Source organism: Loxodonta africana, chromosome 3 (genome assembly GCF_030014295.1).
Source record: "Loxodonta africana isolate mLoxAfr1 chromosome 3, mLoxAfr1.hap2, whole genome shotgun sequence".
NCBI lineage: Eukaryota > Metazoa > Chordata > Mammalia > Proboscidea > Elephantidae > Loxodonta > Loxodonta africana.
The window spans coordinates 77,483,625-77,509,149 of NC_087344.1; the positions used below are offsets into that span (position 1 = coordinate 77,483,625).

Sequence of the window (25,525 nt, forward strand, 5' to 3'; positions counted from 1 at the left end):
TGTGGGCACCAGGCCTGCCTGAGGCCAGTTCCAGTTTTCTGATGGCTCTAGGTCACTATGAAGGAGCCCTGGTGGCACAATGGCTAAGAGCTCAGGTGTTAAATGAGAGTTTGGCGGTTTGAACCCACCCAGTGGCTCTGTCGGAGAAAGACCTGGCGATCTGCTCCGGTAAAGGTTATAGCTTAGAAAATCCTAAGGGGCAGTTCTACTGTGTCACACGGGGTCACCATGAATCAAAAATTGACTTGATGGCACCCAACAACAACATTATTAGAAGACTTGGCTTTGTGAAACAATTTCGAAAGTTGAGATTTTTTTGGTTTGTTTTTTCTTAAATAGCATTCTTCCCCCCGACCCCCTGGCTTTAACAAACAAATTAATTTTCCCACAGCTTAGGAGGGGCTAGAAGTGTGCATTCAGGGCGCCAGCTCTAGGGGAAGGCTCTCTCTCTGTTTGGTGTGGAGGAAGGTCCTTGTCTCTGAGCTTCTGCTCCTAGACTATCTTCATGTGGCTTGGCATCTCTTTTCCCCCATCTCTGCTTCTCTCACTTGTTTGCTTAATCTCTTTTATATCTCAAAAGAGATGAACTTAAGATACACCCTACACTAATCCTGTCTCGTTAACGTAACAAAACCCATTCCCCAATGGGATTATGGCCACAGATATAGGGGCCAGGGGTTAGGATTTACAACACATATTTTTTAGGGGACAAAATTCAATACATAACACACCTACTAGCTATGTGATCCAGGGAAAGATGATTAACTTCTCAATGCCTCAGTTTTCTCTTCTTAAAAATGGACTTGATAATGAGAGTACCTACCTGACAAAGTTATTAGGAGTCCAAAATAAGTTAGTGTATGTAAAATGGTTAGAACAGCGCCCGGCACAGAGTAACTCTTGAGTACATGTTTATCATTATTATAATTGTAATTATTTCTAAGGTAGGACTAGGACTAGGACTTCTGATTCCCAGTTCTATACTCTTCACATGGAAGAACATTCAATTCTGACCTCAGAGGTTAGGGCACTGTGAGTAAAAGGTTAACTCTTTCCCCTCCTGCATGGAAATTTGACTTTGGTTACCACCTTTCTAGTTCAGTTTCTCTGGAAACCAGATAAAAATGGAATGTCACCTGTTTCAAGGCAACACTGCTTATGTTAAAATAACTCCTAGTTGTAAATCATCTGAACTTCCAGTACATATGAACTATAAACCACACCTTTAGGCTCCTGAATATAATGACTTTCAATTAGGCAGGGGCCCTGGGAACTGCTGACAGCGTTGTTATAAGAGATATGGGTCTCCGTGGAGGCTGGATGAATCCCTGAAACTATGGCATTGAGATAATCTTTAAACCTTACAACAAAATTACCCCCGAGCTCTTTTTAAAACCAAACAATAGTTTAACTAGTAAAGAACATCTGCCTTGAGCATCGTGCACTTCTAAGAACAATCTATATGGGATCAAACTTAAAATAGCAACTAGAAAGATTAGAGAGGAACCTCAGGGGCAGTGAGTTTATGTTAATGGAGGAAGAGCAACTCAGAAAAGGAAGATGAGAATGGTTGCACAACTTGGAGAATGTAATCAATGTCACTGAATTGTGGGTGTAGAAATTGTTGAACTGGTATATGTTCTGCTGTCTATATTCTCAATAACAGAAATAAACTACTAAAAAAAGGAAGAAAAAAAAGGTCTTGGCTCCCTTGGGACATCATGCTTTTAAGCCAAGGTGAACCCCACTTTTCCCTTATGTCTTGTTCCCTTGTACCTGAGCTGTCACCTGGGAACCAAGAAAAGCTCCTGGGTGATTGTGGGCTGTTGCAGGGACTACCAAAGAGCCCCGGTGGTGCAGTGGTTAAGTGCTGCTAACTGAAAGGTCAGTGGTTGGAACCCACCAGCTGCTCCATGGGAGAAAGATGTGGCAGTCTGCTTCTGTAAAGATTTACAGCCTTGGAAACCCTATGGGGCAGTTCTATTTTGTCCTATAGGGTCGCTATGAGTTGGAATCTACTGGATGGCAATGTTTTTTTTTTTTAAAAAAAACAGGCAAGTACTAACCCACTGAAGAGGAACAAAGAAGACTGCTCCAGGCTGTCCTGCTGATAGGCTGTTTCCTGCGTGAGAACTCTCAAAGTGAATTTGATGCCTAGGGTAGCCTAAGGGATTCTGCATGTTTAGTTGGATTTAAGACAAAGGCCCTCTGGTGGGTGTTGCCTGCAGTGTGATATATTATACCTCTTATTAGCTATGGAGTTTTGGATAAATAACCTAAGCTATAGTTTCCCATCTGTAAGATGGGGGAAAATGGTAGTTATCCTCTAGGTTTGTTGTGAGATTTAAATAAGATAATGCATGTGAACAACTTAGTACAATAAACCCTCCATAAAAGCTGAGTTCAGCTGTATACTCTTGGTGGCCAGGAGTAGGGTGAAGTGGGTGCCATTTTGTACCCCAAGGCTCAGCCTTGCAGCATGTCTGGCCTGCCTACATACCTGGTGTTATCTTCAGTCCCTGTGTCTCTTAGGTAAGGGTCACATCCAAAAGTTCATTGTAGGGTTTAATAAGGTCCTCCTTGGGAGTACCCTGAATGGAGAGACCCCAGTGTCCAGGAGTCTGTGGAAGACAGAGGCCGGTTCTGCTTTGGCAGCTCTGACCCTGACTGTGTCACAGTGACCACGGTTAGAGCCTCACAGTGGCCAAGTGAACAAGACATTACAAGTCTGTTCTGATGTCAGCACCAATTACTGGTCAGAGCTGGCTGGGCCCTCAGAAATCTCCTCGGGCAAACCTGACAGGGCCAGCTGGGTCCGAATAAGGGAAATGATTTGCTCAAAGCTTCATAGCAACTCAGTGGACTGGCTAGAACTCTGGGGATGGCCTTAAGTCAGATTACTTGGCTTTGAATGCCTATTTTGATACGTCTTGGTTATGTACCTAAGCTCCAGTTTTCCCATCTATAAAATGGGTTTGTTGTTAAGATTAAATAAAATAATTCATGTAAAGCAGTTCGCTTGGCACATACTGTTATAAAAGTGTTAGCTATTTTCACTGTTAGGCTACCACCACACTCCCCTGCTGTTTCCTACGCCTTCTCCTCCCCTGAAGCCTACACTCCTATAAACAGAGGTGTGTGGCCCCGGACTTGTGATCTGGCCCCTGCTCAGTGCAGACCTGACTTGGCTGGGCCTGGCTGCATCTCTCCTCACCCTGGGAGGATGAATATGAATCCAGCCACGGAGGCTCCTCAGAGGAGCTGACCTGAATATCGTTCCCACCTGCTCGGGCTTCCTGGACCCGCCACGCTCACCACTGTTGCACCAGCGTGAAGCCCTCTGAGGGCAGACACTGGACCCCACCTCTGTGTTCTCAGGGGGCTTACACAATGCTGGGTCTGCAGTGGGCATTTGGAAGACAGCCTGTTCTTTAGAGATTGCTGGACTTAGGAGAACACTTAGGGATCATCTTGTCCAAGCTCCTCGTTTTACATATGAGAAAACTAAGATCAAGGGAAGGAGAGTGACTTGCCTTGTGGAGGCACAGTGTTGCAGCTGTCAACTGATTAAAAGGACACTGGCATCTATATTGATTTTTATTTATAAACAAATCCACATAAAATAAGTTCAGATGGTAGCAGAGGCAGCTTGCTGCTGACTTGCTTACAAAGGAAGCAAATGGACAGCAGAGTGGGCGGAGCCAGACTCCAGCCTAGAGACCTCCCCTCCCATTCACTTTAGCGCTTCCTGGGCCTAAAATCATTGGGCCCAATCTTCTTCCAAAGGAGTTCCGGCCAGAGCAAGAAGCTGGTGTTGGGGACAGACTGTCTGTGGACAGGGTAGGGCAGGGGCTCACATTCCCGTAGATGAGGCTCGGAGCTGCAAAGAGCCCAGTGGAGGAAGGGAGGGGAAGGTGACAGCGACCCTCTCCTCCCCGTGGTGAATGATGTGGTCAAGGCTCTGTGGTCTGTCTACCCCCAAAAGCAAGTACCCTAGGGTGGTATCCTCTGAAAAGAGGCCAGGGTAGGCCATTCTCCCACCTCCTTAAACCCAAGCTCCAAGGTGCAAGGACTATGAACTGGAGGGCTTGTCAAGAGCCAGAAACAATAAATTAACAATAAGAAAAGATCTCTTTTAAAAAAAGGTAGAGGTTTGCACCATCATTTTGGAGTCTAGGAAGCTGGTGGGGAGAAGGCAGGAGCTATGGGGCAATGGGGTATCACACTAGGCCTAGCAGGTGGTGAGGGGACTGGGTTCAAGGCCCTGTCTTCCAAGGTCCCAGGGTTGGCTCCTTCCTCCATCACCTGGAAGGTGACCAGTCTAGACTCCTGGAGAGAGGCTGGCCAGACTTGAGAAATAAATACAGGGGACCTCAGAGCCGAGGCAGGGCTGAGAGGAAGAGCAGTGCCAGCCCGGGGCCCCATGTTCTCCCCTCTTCAGTCCTTCATGGAAGGACGCATCTTGGCAGGAGAGGGTAATGGTGGCTCCACACAGCCTCCTGGAGTCTTGAGGAGGCCCGAAATCCCATTGAGGCACCCGAGAGTGGGCTGACCACCCTGTTTCACAGGGGAAGAGCACCCCACCTGCTTGACCACTCAGTTGTCTAGGATGCACCTCCCTGCTCAGAATTTGCCCTGCTTCAGCCGGTCAATGTGGTAGGAGAGCTTGAGTGCCGGCCCCAGCTTCAGCCCCATGTACTTCATCATCACGTCACTGCGCAGCAGAAGCAAGGCCTTGCCGTCGATCTCCTGGGGGCAGGCAGAGGTGGATGGGGGAGGAGCCATCAGAGGCCTGGTTCGTCGGACCACCCCAGGTTCTGACTAAGTAAGGGCCACCCAGGGAAGTGCCAACCACAACAAGTCCAATCAATGTGCTGTGATACAGGAGACTATCTGTCCTCCTGACCCTTTTTCTCCAATCATTCCTCCCCTCACACATTCACTTCTGAACCCCCAAGGTCAGGCTCTTCAAGTATGTCTGTACCATTTTCCTTCTGGTGCTGCCTGAGAGGCAGTTCCTCCTCCCCACCCTCACGCCTCTGAGACACAGCTCCATCCCATCTCTCCAGGAAGCCTCTCCAGTCAGTGTACTGGTTACTTACCCCAGGCTGTTTTTCTATTGACCCTTAACTGTTACTCTGTCAGTTACCTATTTCCTGAGTGGCAGACCCTCTCTGGGAGCTAGGCACACAGCAGGCACTTACTGAGCCGCTGTGAAACCTTCAGGCCTGATCTAATAGCACCCTCCAAGCCCATCTGGTGTAAGAGAAATAACTGATCAATGAGAGGTAGCAGACCTGTTCTGTGTCCCCAAAGGACAGAACACCACCAAAGAGGGGGGCTAGGAGGAAGTGGGTTTGAGCCCCAAACCAGGAGTATGGTCATTGCAGGGCAATCAGGAGCCAAAGGTCACTTGAAGGGATGTTGGAGGCTCACAGAGGGGTAGAAGAGGACAGGGGACTCATGAGGATGGAGTATTGGGGGACACTTGGCAAAGGGCTCTTCACTTACACTGAGGCCCCTGATTCTCATGCCTAAAAAATGTCTGACATGAAAGTCAGGGCCAGACACAAGAACGGCCCTGGCAGGCTGGAGAGGCCCAGTGAAGGCAGGCAGACAAGAGAACAAGCATCACCGGGAAAAGAGGAGATCTCCCACCCCCGGACTGAGCCCCCAGGCCACACGCCCAGTAGGAACGTGGCTGAATCAGATCCTACACTAAAGGAGTTGAACTAGGTAGTCCAATGATATCTATTTGAGATCCAAGAGTCTTAAGTTTTTATGCTGTCACCTTTGCTCAGTGGCACAAGGAACCTTTAAGAGTCTACAAGTTACAGAAACAAGACTCCCAGGGAACACAAGAGAGGTCAGGCAGGGGCACCTACATGTTTGCGAAAGAGGTCAGCGTGGGGTCCAAGCTGAGGATCAGCATCCCGAACAAACTGCATCACGTCTTCGACTGTCCATGAGGAAGGGTCCCGGCCACTCAGACGCGAGCCATCCCGGCTTTCCAGGTATCGGTCTGACCCTGTAGGACAGGAGGGCACCTACTGTAACGGGCAGGGCCTGGTTTATAAATCTCCACCGCTCTCCTTATCATGTCCCAATGGCCCTATAGGTGATGCTCACAGCAGTGCTAGAGCATGAGCAAAGCAGCTTAGGGAGGGAGCCGTCTCCCCACACAGGGTCTACAGGGCTTGAAACTTTTTTTAAGTTAAATCTTTGTTCTTTAAGGGTAAATCTGATTTTTGGAGATGGTCAGAAGGAAGTTTGCATTGAGGCTGTGATTCAATCTGGGCCTGAGACAAGGGAAGAATGAGGTAAGGGGACTACTTGGGTTCAGTGGGAGCTGGTGGGTGGAGCTGCTTTGGTCTTGGTTCTGGGGACCATTTCTAGAGGGACCCTGGTAGCTGGGCAGGATTAGGGCCAGACCCCTTAGGAAAAAGTGGCAGATAGTATCCTGGGTTCTCTTTCCAAGGCCTGGAGAAGAGCTGACCTCACTATACCCTGACACGCTAAAGCATTCAACCGTTTTTGCCTTGGCTGCCAGGAATTTCAATGCTAATTTAAAGCTCTGTTTAGAGGTGGTTGTTGTTGTTAGGTGCTGAGGAGTTGGTTCCGACTCATAGCGATCCCATGTACAACAGAACAAAACACTGCCCCATCCTGCGCTATCCTCACAACTGTTATTATGCTTGAGCCCATTGTGTCAGTTCATCTTGTTGAGAGTCTTTCTCTTTTTCTATGACTCTCTACTCTACCAAGCATGATGTTCTTCTCCAGGGACTGATCTCTCCTGATAACACGTCTGAAGTACGTGAGATGTAGTCTTGCCATCCTTGCTTCTAAGCAGCATTCTGGCTGTACTTCTTCCAAGACAGATATCCTCATTCTTTTGGCAATCCATGATCTATTCAATATTCTTTGCCAACACTACAATTCAAAGGCGTCCATTCTTCGGTCTTCCTTATTTATTGTCCAGCTTTTGCATGAATATGAGGTAATTGAAAACACCATGGCTTGGGTCAGGCGCACCTTAGTCTTCAAGGTGACATCTTTGCTTTTTAACACTTTAAAGAGGTCTTTTGCAGCAGATTTGCCTGGTGCAACGCGTCTTTTGATTTCTTAACTGCTGCTTCCATGGGTGTTGATTGTGGATCCAAGTAAAATGAAATCCTTGACAACCTCAATCTTTTCTCCATCTATCATGATGTGCCGTATTGGTCCAGTTGTGAGGATTTTTGTTTTCTTTATGTTGAGGTATAATCCATACTGAAGGCTGTGGTCTTTGATCTTCATCAGGAAGTGCTTCAAGTCCTCTTCACTTTCAGCAAGCAAGGTTGGGTCATCTGCATATCACAGGTTGTTAATGAGTCTTCCTCCAATCCTGATTCCCTGTTTTTCCTCATATGGTCCAGCTTCTAGGATTATTTACTCCACATACAGATTTGAGTAACTCCTTAAATCTATCCTCAACATGGTAGTCAATGAGCTACTAAAAACACAAACCTGTTGATGTCTTACCTCTAATTAAAAGCCTTCAGTAGCTTTGTATTGCCCACAAAAACAACTCCAAACTCTTTAACAAGCATTTAAGGTCTCCTGACCTTTCCAGGCTTTTCTATTTGAAGTTCCAGTATCCCAGTTTATATTTTAGGAATACCAAACTCCAGGTAATTCCTGGTACAGTCTATGCTATTTCTTATGCCTTTGCCTTTGTTCATGCTATCCCCTCTTCCTGGAAAACCCTCTCTCCTCTACCACCCCTGAAGTGGCCATTCATATATTTACCCTTTCAGTCTCAGGCAACATGCCACTTTCTCAAGGAAGCTTTCTTTGAACACCAAGCTTGGGTTAGGTGTTCCTTCCTGCTGTTTTCATAGTACCCAAAGCACATCTCTGTCACTGCACTCAAGATATTGTTTTATAATTATCTGTTTAAGTGTTTGTCTTCCCCACAAGACTGTAAGCTCCTTGGGGACAGAAAGTGATTCACTTTTGCATCTCCATGCCCAGCACAGATGGTGTTCAAATAAATGACCAATGGATGAATGAATGAATCCTTCTCTGTCCCCTGGTTTTGGGTCCATAGCAATTAGTTTCCATCAGGGCTTCGAACAGGTTTGTTTTGGTTCAACCCCCTGCTGAGAATTTGCATTTCCACCCTAGATATACTGAATTAGAATCTACAGTTTAAGAAGATCCCCAGGTGATTCTTATGTATAATAAATTTTGAGAACTACTGCTCTACTAGTGGTTCTTAGAATTGGTCCCTAACCAGTGGCATTAGTATCACCGGGGAACTTGTTAGAAATGCAAATTCTCAGCAGGGGTTCAAAATGGACCAAATGGGTTCAAAGCCCTGGTTTCTATCATTCCCAAGCCAAATCCAAGAGCTCTAATTACCTCCCAAGTGCCTGGCCAGGCATGGTGGTAAGTCCAGCCCCCAGTTCCACACCAGGGAGGGGAGGACAGAGTTAGGCCCTCTCTGGAAGTTCAGGAAGTAAGGGAAGGAGAGAGTGAAGGAGGACAGGAGGACCAGAATCCTGGCAGCTTACCCCTGGAACACAGCCTGCGCACAGCTGAGCCTGTGCTCTGTGGGAGCCCACAGGATGGAAGCAAGGGCCGGTATGCCGGGGCTCGAAGATTTTGGGAGGTGCTGACAAGGTTGTTGGGATTCAAGGCAGTGTCCATCGGATCCGAGTGAGGCTCCAGGGACCGGGTCAGGCTATTCCCCAGGACAAAGGTTTCACCTGGAAAACAGTAAAGCCAGAGTTAGACTGGCCTGAGAAGACTGCGGGTGTGGCTCTCAGATACCTGTTTGGAAGCTCTGTAGAGGGGGGCAAGAAGCAGCAGGGCAGAGAGAGAGAGCCCTGGGCTGGGACTCAGGAAGCCTGTGTACTAGCCATGGCTCTCGCTCTCACTAAGTGACCTTAGTGAAGCTCATTGCCACTCTCTGAACTTCGGTCTCCTTAGAGACTCTTTCCTCCTAGACTAGATGGTCTTTGAGGTTTCTTCTGGTTGGGATGTCCCATGCTTTTCTAGAATGAGGAGAATCTTCAAAAAAAATAAAATAATAGAGTTATTCTAGAATGGAAGAGGCTGCCTTGGACATAAGATGGCAGAGCAGGCAACAGAGATGCTAGAGAAGAGATGCATTTACTTAGATAAGGGTACTTTAGAAGCTAACCAGCAAGACATCTCAGAAGTGCTTCTTGATATCTGACTAACTCTCCTATCTACAAAGGATCTGCTCTACTCTCCCTCCCCCTTTTTGTATTTGCCCTGTTCTATAGAAACATCCCAAGGAAGCTGGCTGGGGTTGTACAGGGGTGAGAACTTGGGTATAGAGACCAGAATATGGGTTACTTGTCCTCTCTCACAGCATCAGTTTCCTCAGCTTTTAAAGTGGGGAAGAACTTCTGCCCTGTCATATTGAGACCATCAAAATTAAAACTAAACTATAGCGATAGGAAGCAGAGCAATGGTTTCCTGGAGATGGGAGAAGGATGGGGGAAGCATAGCAGCGGTGGGATGGAAAGATTACAGAGGGACACAAGGAAGCTCAAACGGTGATAAATACACTCGTTCTTGGTGGTTGTGATGGTTTCACAGGTGTATACATCTATGATTTGGTGCAAGGTACTCTTCTCAGAACCTCAGTCTCCTCAACTATGGAAGAATCTTTCTTCTTAGGGGCTTGTAAATATCAAAAGAGAATGGCTATGAATGCCTTTGTAAAGGGAATTTCATCCTGATGTTTCTACCTGGGGCATGACTCAACACCAGACAGCAGGCCCCAGTCACTGCACTACGGAACCTGCAGCAGACTCCCTCTCCTGATTGGGCTCTACCGAAACCCAGTCAGTTCCTCAGCGTGGCCACAGCATTCTCTGTTTGTGGGAGGCAGGGAGGGTGTCCTCGGTGCTGAGCCATATCGCTAGCCTTTGTGGTTTTTCTTAGAGATCAGATGTTTAGATAATGTTTGGGATTCATTTAGGGCCTCTGATGAACCCGAAACTCAGGCACATGATCTGGCATACAATAAGACCTTGAGGGGAGATGGTTTAGGATTTTAGGACTACTTTCTAATACCTAAAACTGCTTGGCAACCATGAGCTCAAAGTCAAATCTAGCATGCAACAGCTATTCACCTTTATTTCAGGGGGTTTAATTGATGAAGCCCTTCCCTAGAAGTGGTTCTAAAGAGAGATGTCTTTAAGGCTCTAAACCATTTCCTACTCTCTTTCTGTAGATGAGACTTCTGATTCCTATTTTCCAGGAGAGATGACTACAGTAGTATTCCATTTTGAGAGATGAACAGGAACCCAAACCCAGCTCTATACCTGGTCTCCTGCCTTTCATAGGTGTGTGATCCCAGGCAAGTTACTTGTCCTCTCTCAGCATCAGTTTCCTCTGCTTTTAAAGTGGGGAAAAATTTCTGCCCTGTCATATTGAGACCATCAAAATTAAAACTAATCTATAGTGACAGAATGCAGAGCAATGGTTTCCTGGAGATGGGAGAAGAATGGGGGAAGCATAGCTGCGGTGGGATGGACAGATTACAGAGGGACACAAGGAAGCTCAAGCGGCGATAAATACACTCGTTCTTGGTGGTTGTGATGGTTTCACAGGTGTACACATATGTCAAAACTTATCAAATTGTGTTAGATATGTGCAATTTATTATATGAAAGTTATACCTCAATAAAGCTGTCCAAAAAAGAGAAACATTTTAGAGGCACAAACGACAGTATTTTCTGATCAATGTGGAAAATGAGAGAAAGGGAGAAATCAAGAATAACACTAAAGTTTCTGTCTTAGCAGTAATGTGGATATAGGTGTCTGCCAAACTTCTTGAAAAAATTATGTGGCTCACAGTCTCTTTTTTTCTATCAGCCCACTCACCCCTCCATCTGGCATCTGCTCCTATTACCCCTTCACTAAAAATGCTCTCATCAAGGTCATCAGACTCTCAAGTTACTAAATCTAAAGGACATTTCTTGGTCCTCAACCTACTTGATCTTTTGGTAGCAATCGACACTGACTACTCCCTCCTTATTGAAATCCTCTGTTCCTCTGAAATATTTTGCATTCACCTGGTTTTCTTCCTCGTCTCTGACTATATGTTTTTTTTTCTTCCTCCTTTGTAGTCTTTTTTTCCTCTATCTGACTCTTAAATGTTATTATTCCTCAGGTTAATTTCCTAGGCCTTCTTTTCTTTTACACATTCTTCCTGGGAAATCCCTTTTACTCCCATGAGTGTAATCACCAGCTACTAGTTGTGACCAATTTCCCTCCTGGCCTTGACTTCTAACTTCACCTCAACTTGGATGCCTCCCAGGCACCTAACATATCCACAACTGAACTCGTCATCTCTCCAGTTGTTTCCCTCATCCATGTGCCCCATCTCAGGAACTGACACCACCTCCTACCCAGTTTTCCCAAGCCAGAAATCTGGACTTTCCTCGTTCCCATAACCAACCCATTACCGGTCTTGTAAGGAGCCCTGGTGGTGCAATGGTCAAGTGCTCAGTTGCTAACTGAAAGGTTGGTGGTTTGAACCCACCAGCAGTTCTGCAGGAGAAAAGACCTGGTGATCTGATCCTGTAAAGATTACAGCTTAAGAAACCCTATAGGGCTCTCATATAGGGTCAGTATGAATTGGAATCAACTTAATGGCACACAACAACAACAAAACAAGTCTTGTTGATCCTGCCCTCTAATTGGCTTTTGAAACTGTCTAATTTTCTCTATCATCATACCGCTTCTACTATTCTAGTCTGGGTCAAAGTTATCACCTTGTTTTTGTATAGGGAAGAAAACCACCTACCCACCTACCCTGTGAGCTCTACTGCCTACTATTCCTGTTTCCAGAATTGGTGGGTGGGGAGGGATGTTCATCTGCAGTCCTCTCTAAGAATTAGGTCTGGGGCACGATAAAGAAGAAACATTATTTCCACAGCTTTTGATTTTGTTCTTTGAGTTGCTAAAGTTTAGATCTGGGTTAGATGGTTCACTCATTTAGATAATTACATTAATGGCACTTTTGCTTATGAAGGGTAAAACCTAGGCATTATATAGGAGGAAGCCGAGACAAAAGAAACTAAATTATTTTGCCTAATAAATTAACAGAAATTTGGAGTTTCCTGCTAATACCTTGAAAATGAGGAGATCTGGGATGGAGAGAATAGAGAAATCAGAAAAGAAAATGAATCCCTAACATATAGGTCTCATAAGCAAAGTGTACCTCAGAAAGCGGCAGCAGGCTGAGGCCTATGGTATAAGAAGCCAGTAAGATGTTGTTGTTAGGTGCCGCTGAGTTAGTTCTGACTCATAGCGACCCCATGTACTACAAAATGAAACACTGCCTGGTCCTGCGTCATCCTCACAATTGTTGTCATGCTTAAGCCCACCGTTGCAGCCACTGTCAATCTTTTTCACTGACCCTGTACTTTGCCAAGCATGATGTCCTTCTCCAGGGACTGATCCCTCCTGATAACATGTCCAAAATATATAAGATGTAGTCTTGCCATCCTTGCTTCAAAAGAACATTCTGGTTGCACTTCTTCCAAAACAGATCTGTTCATTCTTTTGGCAGTCCATGGCATACTCAATATTCTTCGCCAACACCACAATTCAAAGGTGTCAGTTCTTCTTCGGTCTTCCTTATTCATTGTCCAGCTTTCGCATGCATATGATGTGATTGAAAATACCATGGCTTGGGTCAGAACGCACCTTAGTCTTTGCTTTTCAATGCTTTAAAGAGGTCTTTCTCAGCTGATTTGCCCAACGCAATGTGTCTCTTGATTTCTTGACTGCTGCTTCCATGGGTGTTGATTGTGGATCTAAGTAAAATGAAATCCCTCACAACTTCAACCTTTTCTCTGTTTATCATGATGTTGCTTATGGGTCCTGTTGTGAGGATTTTTGTTTTCTTTACGTTGAGGTATAATCCGTACTGAAAGCTATGGTCTTCGGTTTTCATCAATAAGTGCTTCAAGTCCTCTTCACTTTCAGCAAGCAAGGTTGTGTCATCTGCATAGTGCAGGTTGTTAATGAGTCTTCCTCCAATCCTGATGCCCCATTCTTCTTCATACAGTCCAGCTTCTTGGATTATTTGCTCAGCACACAGACTGAATAAGTATGGTGAAAGGATACAACCCTGACAGACACCTTTCCTGACTTTAAACCACGTAGTATCCCATTGCTCTGTTCAAACAACTGGCTCTTGATTGATGTACAGGTTCCTCATGAGCACGATTAAGTGTTCTGGAATTCCCATCCTGTGCAATGTTATCCATAATTTGTTATGATCCACACAGTTAAATGCTTTAGCACAGTCAATAAAACACAGGTAAACAACTTTCTGGTATTCTCTACTTTCAGTCAGGATCCATCTGACATCAGCAATGATATCCCTGGTTCCATGTCCTCTTCTGAATTAAGCCTGAATTTCTGGCAGTTTCCTGTCGATATGCTGCTGCAGCCACTTTTGAATGACCTTCAGCAAAAATTTACTTGCATGTGATATTAATGATATTGCTTGATAATTTCCTTATTCAGTTGGATCACCTTTCTTGGGAATAGGCATAAATATGGATCTCTTCCAGTCAGTTGGCCAGGTAGCTGTCTTCCAAATCTTCTGGCATAAAAGAAAGAGCGCTTCCAGTGCTGCATCCATTTGTTAAAACATCTCAATTGATATTCCGTCAATTCCTGGAGCCTTGTTTTTCGCCAATGGCTTTGGTGCAGCTTCCTTCAGTACCATCAGTTCCTGATCATATGCACCTCTTAAAATGGTTGAATGTTGATCAATTCTTTTTGGTATAATGACTCTGTGTACTCTTTCCATCTTCTTTTGATGCTTCCTGTGTCATTTAATATTTTTCCCATGGAATCCTTCACTATTGCAACTCGAGGCTTGAATTTTTTCTTCAGTTCTTTCAGCTTGAAAAATGCCAAGTGTGTTCTTTCCTTTTAGTTTTCTATCTCCAGCTCTTTGCACATGTCATTATAATACTTTACTTCATCTTCTTGAGCTGGCCTTTGAAATCTTTTGTTTAGTTCTTTTACTTTATCATTTCTTCCTTTTGCTTTAGCTACTTGATGTTCAAGAGCAAGTTTCAGAGTTTCTTCTGCCATCCATTTTGGTCTTTTCTTTCTTTCTTGTCTTTTTAATGACCTCTTGTTTTCTTCACGGATGATGTCCTTGATGTCATATTACAACTCAACTGGATTTTGGTCATCAGTGTTCAATGTGTCAAATCTATTCTTGAGATGGTCTCTAAATTCAGGTGGGATATACTCAAGGTTGTATTTTGGCCTTGAGTGAGTGAGTGAGTAAGTAAGTTAAGTAAGTAGGTAAGTAAGTAAGATAACAGCTAATAAACATTGAGACGAAACAAAAATGTCAAACTGCCTCTTGCTCTTTGTGGTAATTATCCTTCACTTCCCCCCAAAACTTCAGTAAAAAGTATATTACACATAATGGCCTTACATTAGTTTGGAAATGAAGGATAAGGCTCTGGATCAATGCTTGGGGCAAAGTATTGTAGAGAGAGACCCCAGCTATGGGAGGTGATAGGGAAAGAAGGGATTAAGAACTGTGTCAGAAGCAGGAATTCAGAGCTAGAAGTATTGGCAACTATCAGGGAAATGTAACCTAACCCTGGGTTATGTGGGATGGGGGTTCATTTTATTTTATTTAGATTCGGATATTAAGGCAAAGATAGCCATAAAATCTAGAGGGGCTCACAGGGTTCTACAAAAACCTCCAAGATTCCCTGCCTTCTGTTTTGCTCCAGTCCAATTCATTCTCGCACATAATATCCTGAGCCATCTTTCTAAAACACAAATCTGATCATGTTACTTCCCTGCTTTAAACATTTCAGTGGGTCCTCACAGCTAAATGATGTAGTTTAAAGTCTGTAACATGGCCAATTAGACTGGGCCTCTGCCTACCATGCCAACCTCATCTCGCATTCTTCTCTTATGCTTTCAGTTTCAGCCATAGTGAACATTCAGTTCCTCTGAAACAGGCCACGTTCCCTCTTGCCACTCACATTCTCACGTGTTACTGAAGTCAATAGGAACATTCTTCAGTCTTCCCTTCCTCCATCTCTTTGAGTCTGTTGCACCTTCAACCGGCTCTCCTAACTCTTTAGTCCAAGCTTGGGTATCATTTCTCCTGGAAAGTCTTCCCTGGCACACTCAGCTTGGGTTGGGAGTCCCTCTTTTGTGCTCAGTACATCCTGAACTTTTCCTAGTAAAGCACTCATCATTCTGAATTGTTTGCTTACTTGTTTATATTTTTCACCAGACTGTAAGCTCTGAGGGGGTAAGCACTGAATCCTCCATGCCCAGCTCAGTCCTTGGCATAGTGTGGTCAAAAAATGATTGACTGACTGTCTGACTGAATAATGGATTAAGAAAATTTCAATTAACTTTGAACATTTTTCGAGTCATCTTAAAACTCTTAAAAACTCTGGGGATGAGAGGGCTTCTTACAACATTTCTTGAGATTTTGGCAGGAGAACCACTTTATAACTAGCTCAGGAGACCTGGATGGCAACTAAATAGAAAGGCACAAGGAACTCATTATCATGGGACAAATGAACCATTTTCTCCAGCAGAGAGGCACCTGGGAAGTCCCAGAACAGCAGACTCAGAGGTTAATACTGGATGGATTTCAATTATGCTTAAAATTAATAGTCACTGGGACCAACTAAATGAATACAGTCTCCTGAATAATATTGTCAATTTTTTAGAAAGCCAGAAGGAGCCCTCTCTCATTTACTCTTTAAAGGCCTTTGGCTCTGAAGACAGGACCCTACTCTGAAACTACCTCCCCCAGGAAGCCTTCCCTGACCTCTTCTTATACCTTACCCCTTTGTCCATCACTCCTGGCTGGGCTGGAGTTCCCTGGAGTTCCTCTGTTCCATGTTCTTTCCACATACAAGTTTACATATACTCTCAGCTGGGGACTCTTTAGAGCAGAGATTGAGTTTATTTCATCTGTCTCCCCAGAATTCAGTATAGGATCTGGCACACAGTAAGCATTCTATAAATGCTTGATGTCCTGAGACAAAACAACTGGCCTGGATTCTTGAAAATGCCAATGTCATGTCACAGAAGACAGAAAAAGGCTGGAGAACTGTTTCAGGTTAAAGGGAACTACAGAGACATGACAATTAAACACAGTGAATGATCCTGGATTGGAATGATTGGATCCTGGATTAAACAAACAAACAAACAAAACAACTATAAAGAACATTATTGGGACAAGTGGGCTAACCTGAATATGGACTGTATACTGTTGTTGTTGTTAGGTGCTGTCAAATCGGTTCCAACTCATACTGACCCTATGTACTACAGAATGAAACACTGCCCAGTCCTGTGCCATCCTCACAGCCATTGTTATGCTTAAGCAGATCACTGCAGCCACTGTGTCAATCCATCTCACTGACCCCGTACTTTACCAAGCATGATGTCCTTCTCCAGGACTGATCCTTCCTGATAACATGTCCAAAGTATGTGAGGCATAGTCTCGCCACCCTTTCTTCTAAGGAGCAGTCTGGCTGTACTTCTTCCAAGACAGGTTTGTTAGTTCTTTTGGCAGTCCAGGGTATATTCAATATTCTTTGCTAACACCACAATTCAAAGGCATCAATTCTTCTTCGGTCTTCCTTATTCATCGTCCAACTTTCACATGCATAGGAGGCGATTGAAAACACCATGGCTTGGGTCAGACACACCTTAGTCTTCAAGGTCACATCTTTGCTTTTCAACACTATAAAGAGGTCTTTTGCAGCAGATTTGCCAAATGCAACACGTCTTTTGATTTCTTGACTGCTGCTTCTATGGGTGTTGATTGTGGATGGAAGTAAAATGAAACCCATGACAACTTCAATCCTTTTTCCATTTATTATGATGTTGCTTATTGGTCCAGTTGTGAGTTTTTTTTGTTTGTTTGTTTTTATGTTGAGGTGTAATCCATATTGAAAGCTGTGTTCTTTGATCTTCATCAGTAAGTGCTTCAAGTCCTCTTCACTTTCAGCAAGCAAGGTTGTGTCATCTTGTATAATGCAGGTTGTTAATGAGTCTTCCTCCAATCCTGATGCCCTGTTCTTCATATAGGTCAGCTTCTCAGATTATTTGCTCAGTATACAGACTGAATAGGTACGGTGAGAGGATACAACCCTGACGCACATCCTTCCTGACTTTAAACCATGCAGTAACCTCTTGTTCTGTTCGAAGACTGCCTCTTGATCTATGTACAGGTTCCTCATGAGCACCATTAAGTGTTCTGGCATTCTCATTCTTCACTATGTTATCCATAATTTGTTATGATCCACACAGTCGAATGCTTTTGCATAGTCAATAAAACACAGGTAAATATCTTTATGGTATTCTCCGCTGTCAGCCAGGATCCATCTGACATCAGCAATGATATTCCTGGTTCCACGTCCTCTTCTGAATCCGGCTTGAATTTCTGGCAGTTCCCTGTTGCGCTGCTTTTGAAGGATCTTCAGCAAAATTTTACTTGAATGGGGTATTAATGATATTGTTCGATAATTTCTGCATTTGATTAGATCACCTTTCTTCAGAATAGGTGTAAACACGGATCTCTTCCAGTCGATTGGCCAGGTAGCTGTCTTCCAAATCTCCTGATGTAGATAAGTAAACACTTCCAGTGCTGCATCTGTTTGCTGAAACATCTCAATTGGTATTCCGTCAATTCTTGGAGCCCTGCTTTTTGCCAATGCCTTCAGTGCAGCTTGGACCTCTTCCTTCAATAGCATCAGTTCCTGATCATATGCTACCTCCTGAAATGGCTGAACGTTGACCAATTCTTTTTGGTACAGTGACTCTGTGTATGCTTTCCATCTTCTTTTGATGCTTCTTGCATTGTTTAATATTTTCCCTGTAGAATTCTTCAATATTGCAACTCGAGTCTTGAATTTTTTCTTCAGTTCTTTCAGCTTGAGAAATGCCAAGTGTGTTCTTCCCTTTTGGTTTTCTATCTCTAGCTCTTTGAACATGTCATTATAATACTTTGTCTTCTTGAGCCATGCTTTGAAATCTTCTGTTCAGCTCTTTTACTTCATAATTTCTTCCTTTCGCTTTAGCTACTCGATGTTCAAGAGCAAGTCGGAGTCTCTTCTGACATCTGTTTTGGCCTTTTCTTTCTTTCCTGTCTTTTTAATGACCTCTTCCTTTCTTCATGTACGATGTCCTTGATGTCATTCCAGAACTCATCTGGTCTTCGGTCATTAGTCTTCAATGTGTCAAATCTATTCTTGAGATGGTCTCTAAATTCAGGTAGGATACACTCAAGGTTGTACTTTTGCTCTCGTGGACTTGTTTCAATTTTCTTCAGCTTCAACTTGAACTTGCATATGAACAATTGATGGTCTGTTCCATAGTCGGCCCCTGGTCTTGTTCTGACTGATGATATTGAGCTTTTCCATGGTTTCTTTCCACTGATGGAGTTGATTTGATTCCTGTGTATTCCATCTGGTGAGGTCCACATGTATAGTCACCATTTATGTTGGTGAAAAAAGGTATTTGCAATGAAGAAGTCATTTGTCTTGCAAAATTGTATCATGCACAGCATTGTTTCCATCATCAAGGCCATATTTTCCAACTACCCATCCTTCCTCTTTGTTTCCAACTTTCGAATTCCAGTCACCAGTAATTATCAGTGCATCCTGACTGCAGCTGAAATCTGTCTGCTCTGGGTGACCCTGCTGGTATTTGAATGCCGGTGGCATAGCTTCCAGCATCATAGCAACATGCAATCCCCTACAGTATGACAAAATGACAGACGTGTGGGGAGGACTGTATATTAGCTAGTAGTATTTTACTAATGTTAAATTTCTTAAGTGTGATAAAAATATTGTGGTAGGAGATACATACAAAAGTATTTAGGGATAAAGTCCCTCATCTATAGTTAACTCTCAAATGGTTCAGTAAATAAACAAAAACATCCATATTTTAAAATATACAGATACAAATATATGTATACACACTCAGAGAAAGAGACAAATATGGCAAAAAGTTAACAAATGGTAAATCTGGGTGCAGCATACATGGTTGCTCATTGTTGTATTTTTGCAAATTTTCTGTGTGTTTGAAATTTTTCAAAATAAAATGGAAAAAAAACTAACAGTCTCAACTCAGGTAAGGAAACTTAATGGGATATGCAACCTGCCTATGCTTTTGGTGGGGCCCTGGTGGCGAAGTGGTTAAGCAATTGGCTGCTAATCAAAAAGGCCAGGAGTTTGAATCCACCAGCCACTCCTTGGAAACCCTATGGGCCAGTTCTACTCTGTGCTATATAGGGTCACTGTGAGTCGGAATCGACTTGACGGCAATGGGTTTGGTTTGGGTATGCTTTTGGTGACTATATGCTATATGGGAAGGGTGTGATCTGGTGGGTTAAAGCTATAAGTGGTAGGGCAGGGAGAAGAAAAGGCTGGAAGGAAGGGAGAGGCTCCCGTAAGCCCCCAGATAACAGAAGTGGAACCTATGGTTTCAAACTAGTAGAAGTGTGTATCCAGGCAGCAGGGCAGGAGTAATCAGCATCAGACCCAAAGGGTAAAGCTAAAGACAACCTTTGTACAGGTCAAGCTCTGTACAGATTAGAGAAGTATAGGAAATGTTAAATAATCAGGGGGCAAAAAGGGTCAGAAGGGGAGGCAGGTAGGTAGGTAGGCAGAGAAAACAAGCTAAGGAGCACATGGGAGTTAGACGTCTAGGCAAGGCTCTGGCTTGTCTGGGCACAGCTAAAACATTCATTTCAGGGCAGCAGATAGAAACTAGGGTGAGAGCAGCCAAATCACTGAGCACCCATTATGAGAAACGGGGCTTAGAGAATACAGGAAGGTGCAGAGAGTTAGCTGCATTTGTCTGAATGTGGGGGAAGAAAAGGGTGGCAGTCAACGGTGGAAGGAGGAATCTGATACACTTGGCCTTTGTCTCTCTTAGTTAGTGAAGCAAGAAGGAACAGAATTCCTAGGAAAGGTCATGCCCCAATCCCAAACTACCTTCATGACTGCAGGCCCATGCTGCACATCTCTGCCAGTCTCTGAGTGCCACCACCAGCACATTTCTCTTAGTTCTTAATGACAGCATTCCACTTAAGGATCCTGAGTTCCTATTTCTTTGAGAACACTCTCTTCAGAGCAGTAGGCACATTCATGGCCATGCTAACCCTCCTTGTGTATCTGTTCTTTCAGAATCCCAGGTAGGCTTAGCTTCCGTTACTGAAGTGCGATCAGAGTTTCTCAATGCCAATAGCTGGGGATATTTAACAACCTGCCTTTATCTACACCAACTCCATCATGCCCAGTCCAGACTCCCAGTGCAACATTCTAACTGCAAGTGAGAATGCCTTTTTCTGTTCTCAGAGATTCTGATGCTAAAAGAAAGCAATCTAGAGCAGGTTGGGTGTGAAGTCCTCTCTGAAGAAAAGGATGAGTGAGGGGTTCACAGGTATGGCTGTAGGTACCAGATGGTCTGATCCCCACAGAGGAGTATCTGAAATTCAGGTGTCCTTCTGCCCTGCATACAAGTCACATAAGCAGTGCTTATTTGAGAGCAGAGTATAGATGGAGGTGGGTAGACTGGGCCAATAGTCACTTCCTTAAGCATATTCTTCAGAAGTAGCCCTTTTATTGGAAGTGATTCTATTAAGACTATGATGAAAAGACAAGAAGGAAGGCAGTGTGGGAGCAAAACCTGTGTAGGAGAGAGTCATAAGAGGGGAACTTCCGGATTAGTGCTCCCCCATCAACCGACAGTGCAGCCAGCCTCTCCATCCCTCTTGCCAGGGGCACAGTCCACAGGACTCTTTAAAAAAGGTCCTTCCCTCCCTCTCTTAACAATGACCTACCTTGCTATGTTTAGTGTCAAGCTTTCCTTGCTTCCCTGTCGTTGTGTGTCCTGGGCTCCAGGTCAGAGATGCTGAGTTCCATTCACTCTTCCGAAAGTGCTTAGTCACTGATCTGGCCACGTGGCACCCGCTTTCCATTGTGGGTCTGATACGTTAACTCAGAAAGTTACTTTCCAGCCTTCCAGCTAGCAACAGCAGGAACTTGAATTGACTTGCTTGACTGGCAGTGCTAGAAGATTTAGGGCCACGTGCCAAGGGAAACAGTGGGTGGCCAATCACCAGGGAGCACATTTCTCAATCTGTAGCCTGACACTAAAACTTCCTGCTGGCAAGAGAGGTCTATGCTAGGCCTTTGCTGCCAGATTCACACTTGGAGATGTACTGTGCCTTCACGGTGGCTCCACATGCAGTTGAAGCACAGAAGGGGAATTCTGAACCACCGTTTTCTTGAGATAAGGACTCAGAGGAATACAAAATCCCAAAGAGAGAGTAAAGATGAAAGGAGACTGAAAAACTCCAGATGTGGCAAAGTTAAGGGACAGAAAACCAGATCTCTGGATAGCAGGTGCCAAGCTAGCAAGTCTAGGCCCCCTGATGTTGCTGCTATCCCGACCCCCTCTCTCAGCCCAGACCCCATCCCAGCTCCTACCTGGTAGGTACCTGTCGTGGCTGTGGCTGTACTCTGTGGCAGTGAGTGACAAGTGACTCTGCGTAAAGGGCTGGTTGCCAAACAGATTGTCACTACGAAGGTTGTGGCAGAGTTTCTCCAGGAAGCGGAGGACGTAGGTGATGCTGTTGACTGCTGGGAGGTTGAGGGTGTGCTGCTCCCGGTCAAAGACGGCTGTAGAGTTAAGTAAACAGGGCTGAGCACGTCAGCCAGCAGCAGCAGGCAGGAGGAGTCTAGCCCACTGCTTGCTGAATGCTTCACCTGGTTGCACAAAGTCAATCAGCACCCCAGGTTTCCTCCCTCCCTCCCCTGAGGGTTTTGATTTTTGTCTTCAATGCCAAAGAGTTCCTGGCTTGTAATAACGGATGTGGTCAGGCCAGGGTTGTTGCACCCTAGGCTCTGGAACGATTTCACCCAACCTGTGAAAACAACTGTGAACATAATTTTGTCTCATCACATGGCTGGATCTTGTCCAGGAAGTCTGTTTATTTAGGATGCTGTTTCCACAAGGAGTGCACAAGAACAGAGAAGCTGGGCAGAGATGGAGAGTACAGCCATTGTCGGCAATGGTTCGGGTACACAATTTCCAATCTGTAGGAAAACCCACTACCATCAAGTCAATTCCAACTCATAGTGATCCTATAGGACAGAGTAGAACTGCTCCATAGCGTTTCCAAGGCGGTAATCTTTATGGAAGCAGACTGCCACATCTTTCTCCTGCAAAGTGGCTGGTGGGTTTGAACTGCCAACTTTTAGCCTAGCAGCTATGTGCTTAACTACCCCAATCTGTGTAAGGACGGTAAAGTTTTGGCAACATATGGTACTGTTCCATGCTTGGTTTTACTTTACCCCCTGTCCATATTATTAAAAAAGCATCAGAATAAACCATAAAAAGTATATTTTTCTCTGAGTGCAGCAAAGAAGTAGGCAGCCCAAACCATCCTGTACACACTTCTCTACTATAACACTTCTCACAGTTTGCTGTTTATATTCTTCCTTTTCCACCAGGGCAGAGCGTGAGCCTGTTATCTTCTACTCCCCCCTTTTCCCCCAGGGTCTGGCAATAATGCCTGATGTATAGTAAGGGCTCCATAAATATGTGCTAAAAGAATACGGCTTGGTTATTTACCAGGTCTGCCATATCAGCTGTGTTTCCTGAGGCTGGACATTGCAGCTCGTTAGGAAAGATGGGCAGGGGAGTATGGAATAGAGTACAGGTAAAACTGAAAAGCTCTAGTTCAAGTCTTCACAGGTTTGGTGGGTAAAGAATAAGGTTTTGAACTTGGGAAAACTGATACAGAACCAGGGCACAGCAGAAAAAGTGAATATTTTCAGTGAAAACAAAAAACCTGCACAGCTAACTCAAACTTTCACAGCAAGAAAGAAAGAAGGAATGACTCTTCCCACCCTGCCTGGGATCCAACTCCCTTGTAGCAGGGCTGGGAAGTTAAGGACTCAAAAAAATGAGGGAAGAGTTCAGTGGCTCCCTGAAGCCAGGTGGGAGGCTATGCAGTCTAGAGAAACCCTGCTGCTGCCACTGTTTAGCCCCCACACTAATATACTTTCTGTATGGGAGAGTTGAGCAGATAGGGTAGGACAGAAGTCTATTTAGGGGCTCAGTTAAGCAGAGTCTGTGGGGGTATTCTCCTTGGCAGAGGTAATGTATGAGACTCACAGGGGCCCTGGAAGCTGAAGGTGAGGACTCTGAGGAATGGAATACCTTCACATTTCTTTAGAGTCTACAGGTGTGAAGTAGGCACCAGATGCCTTGTCAGAAATCAGCCACTGAAGAAGGCCTGTCCCTCTGGCTAGGTAGCTGTACCAGCCCAAGGGTGCTTACCTGAGATAACCTCACCACCGTGGCTCTGTTTGAGGAAGCTGAAGACAGTTTTCTGGTGATAAGCACAGTCGATGCAAGCCTGGACAGCCTGCTGCAACACCACAGAAGCACGGGCTGGCCCAAAATGGTCAGGGAGCTGCTGGACCTTCTTCTTATCTAAGTGGGGGCCTGTGTTGCCGTTCTTGTTCAAGTAAATACAAACTGAGGAGACAAAAAATCGAAGAAGCTTAAAGAGTCTCTGGGGATAGAGAAGTCAGAGAACAATGCTCCCTTCCGTCTTTTACACACTGGGCTCTGGTCCCTAGCAGGATTCCCAGCTGCTAAGCTGGTAAAACATGGGGGGTGGAGGATGGGGGCCAAGAAAAGGCTGTGCCCAGCTGCTGCCAGCCCACATTGCATGACCAAAAGCTCTGGAAACACAGCTTACTGGGAGAACGGCCCAGATCAAAAGCCAAGGCACAGAACATACACTTTGTCTCTTATGTCACTGGGAAAAAAACTGAAATAATTCCCGAGATGTATGTACTTGCATTTTCTCTACTTGGTTGTCTCGCATATTCTTTGTATCTCTCATCTTTTATGTGTAAGGAACTGTGGGGCCACGACAATATTAGCGCGTGTGTGCGCACGCGCAGGATTGGATTTAGGATGATCATACCTCTGGTCTCTACTTTCTGTTCTGGGCCTTGGAGTACCTTTGTTATCATCTACATCAATACTTAGGCCCAAAGAAAGTAGTAAAGATAGAAAAAAATTGAAATAAAAAAAAAAAAAAAGAAGGGCTGGGTCCCATCTATAAGTTTGTTTCAGCAGTTTCTCCTGTCAAGACAGCAGGGCACTGTCCTAGTTACCACTCTCCACCTGGCACTGTGGTAGGGTCGGGGCAGGGTGAGCCCAGGAAAAAGAGGCAGTCCTGAACAGCTGTTTCCTCGGTCTCTGGAGAGGCTCCACAGCAGCCTGGTCAGCAGCGACATTCTCTCCCTGGTCTGTCTTGTAGGTTCCCACTTGAGTAGGGATACTCTTCTTTCTCCTACTGTGTGGCTCACCAACTGAAGGGGAGGGGAGCAAAGTCTCTTTTGCTATTAAAGGTTAAAAAAAAAAAAAAAGATCAGAGCAGTAGCTCTGTGGGCTATGGATGGATTGCTGGCTTCCTTGAGCCTCAGGTTTACCGTATGTAAAATGAGGGGCTGAGCCAGATGTTCTGAGGACTCTTCCACCTTTATAATTTTAATTCTAAAGGGAAGCAACATGGGGAAAAGAGAAAGGAGAACAGAAGAGGGGGTAAGAGATGTAGAAGGGGACAGGAGAAAAAGAAAACAGGGAAAAAAAGAAAAAGTGAAGATTAATTGAACACATTTAACTCTGTTCTCTCCTGAAATCCACTGAGATGATAGCCAGATAACAAGATAGGACAACATTAGGATTTTGGAAGTTGGAAAGTAGGTTGGAAAAGTAACAGCTGACTTAGCAGACCCAAGAAAGCTGACTCTTAAACCAGAAATGGGGAATGATGAGAACTAAGCAGTTTCATTTTATAATCCACACAATGCCCAGGAATTGGCAGAGTAGGTGCCTCTGGAGGTGGGTGTGAAGAATAAAGGAAGGACTAATTGAAGCCTTTTAAGAAATAGGCAGGATTTCCACATGATTCTTTTAAGAAATAGGATTTCCAATATGACTCTTGCACTGCAAACAACTAAAAATTAAGAATTAAGTGAAATAAGAAGTGTAATGGAAACATATGTCTATGACAAGACACTTAACAGAATGTTCATATCTGTTTATTCATAACAGCCCAAAATGAGAATCAATCCAAATATCCATCAACAAGAGACCAGATATACAAGTTGTGATAGATTCATTTAACAGAATACCAACTTGGCAATAAAAAAGAAAGAACTACTGGTAGGCGTAACAACGTGGGTGCTCCTCAAAAACATTATTTTGAGTGAAATAAAATCAGATACAAAAGAGTATACATGGTATGATTCCATTTATATTAAGTTTAAGAACAAACAAATACTAGCTATGGTGACAGAAATCAGAATAAAGATGGGGAGTGGAGACTGACTATAAGGAAGCATGAGGGAATGCCTCAGGATGACAGAAACATCTTATAT

At 44.5% G+C, this 25,525-nt stretch overlaps 1 protein-coding gene across 10 annotated transcripts in view; it reads right to left on the reverse strand.

Annotated features, from left to right (window-relative positions):
- Positions 1-3,466: 3,466 nt before the first annotated feature.
- The window catches only part of SCMH1 (Scm polycomb group protein homolog 1), a 199,966-nt gene continuing 177,907 nt past the window's right edge, over positions 3,467-25,525 (reverse strand). For 9 of the 10 annotated variants that reach the window (XM_064281804.1, XM_064281803.1, XM_064281802.1 and 6 more), the window contains 5 exons: positions 23,406-23,606; positions 21,548-21,739; positions 8,559-8,753; positions 5,886-6,028; positions 3,468-4,749 (listed from right to left, as the gene is read on the reverse strand). In XM_064281804.1, coding sequence (XP_064137874.1) covers positions 4,624-4,749; positions 5,886-6,028; positions 8,559-8,753; positions 21,548-21,739; positions 23,406-23,606 — 857 coding nt within the window. In that variant the 3' untranslated portion in view covers positions 3,468-4,623. Of the gene's footprint in view, positions 4,750-5,885; positions 6,029-8,558; positions 8,754-21,547; positions 21,740-23,405; positions 23,607-25,525 lie in introns of all 10 variants that reach the window. The other variant, XM_064281805.1, reaches the window with a different exon arrangement.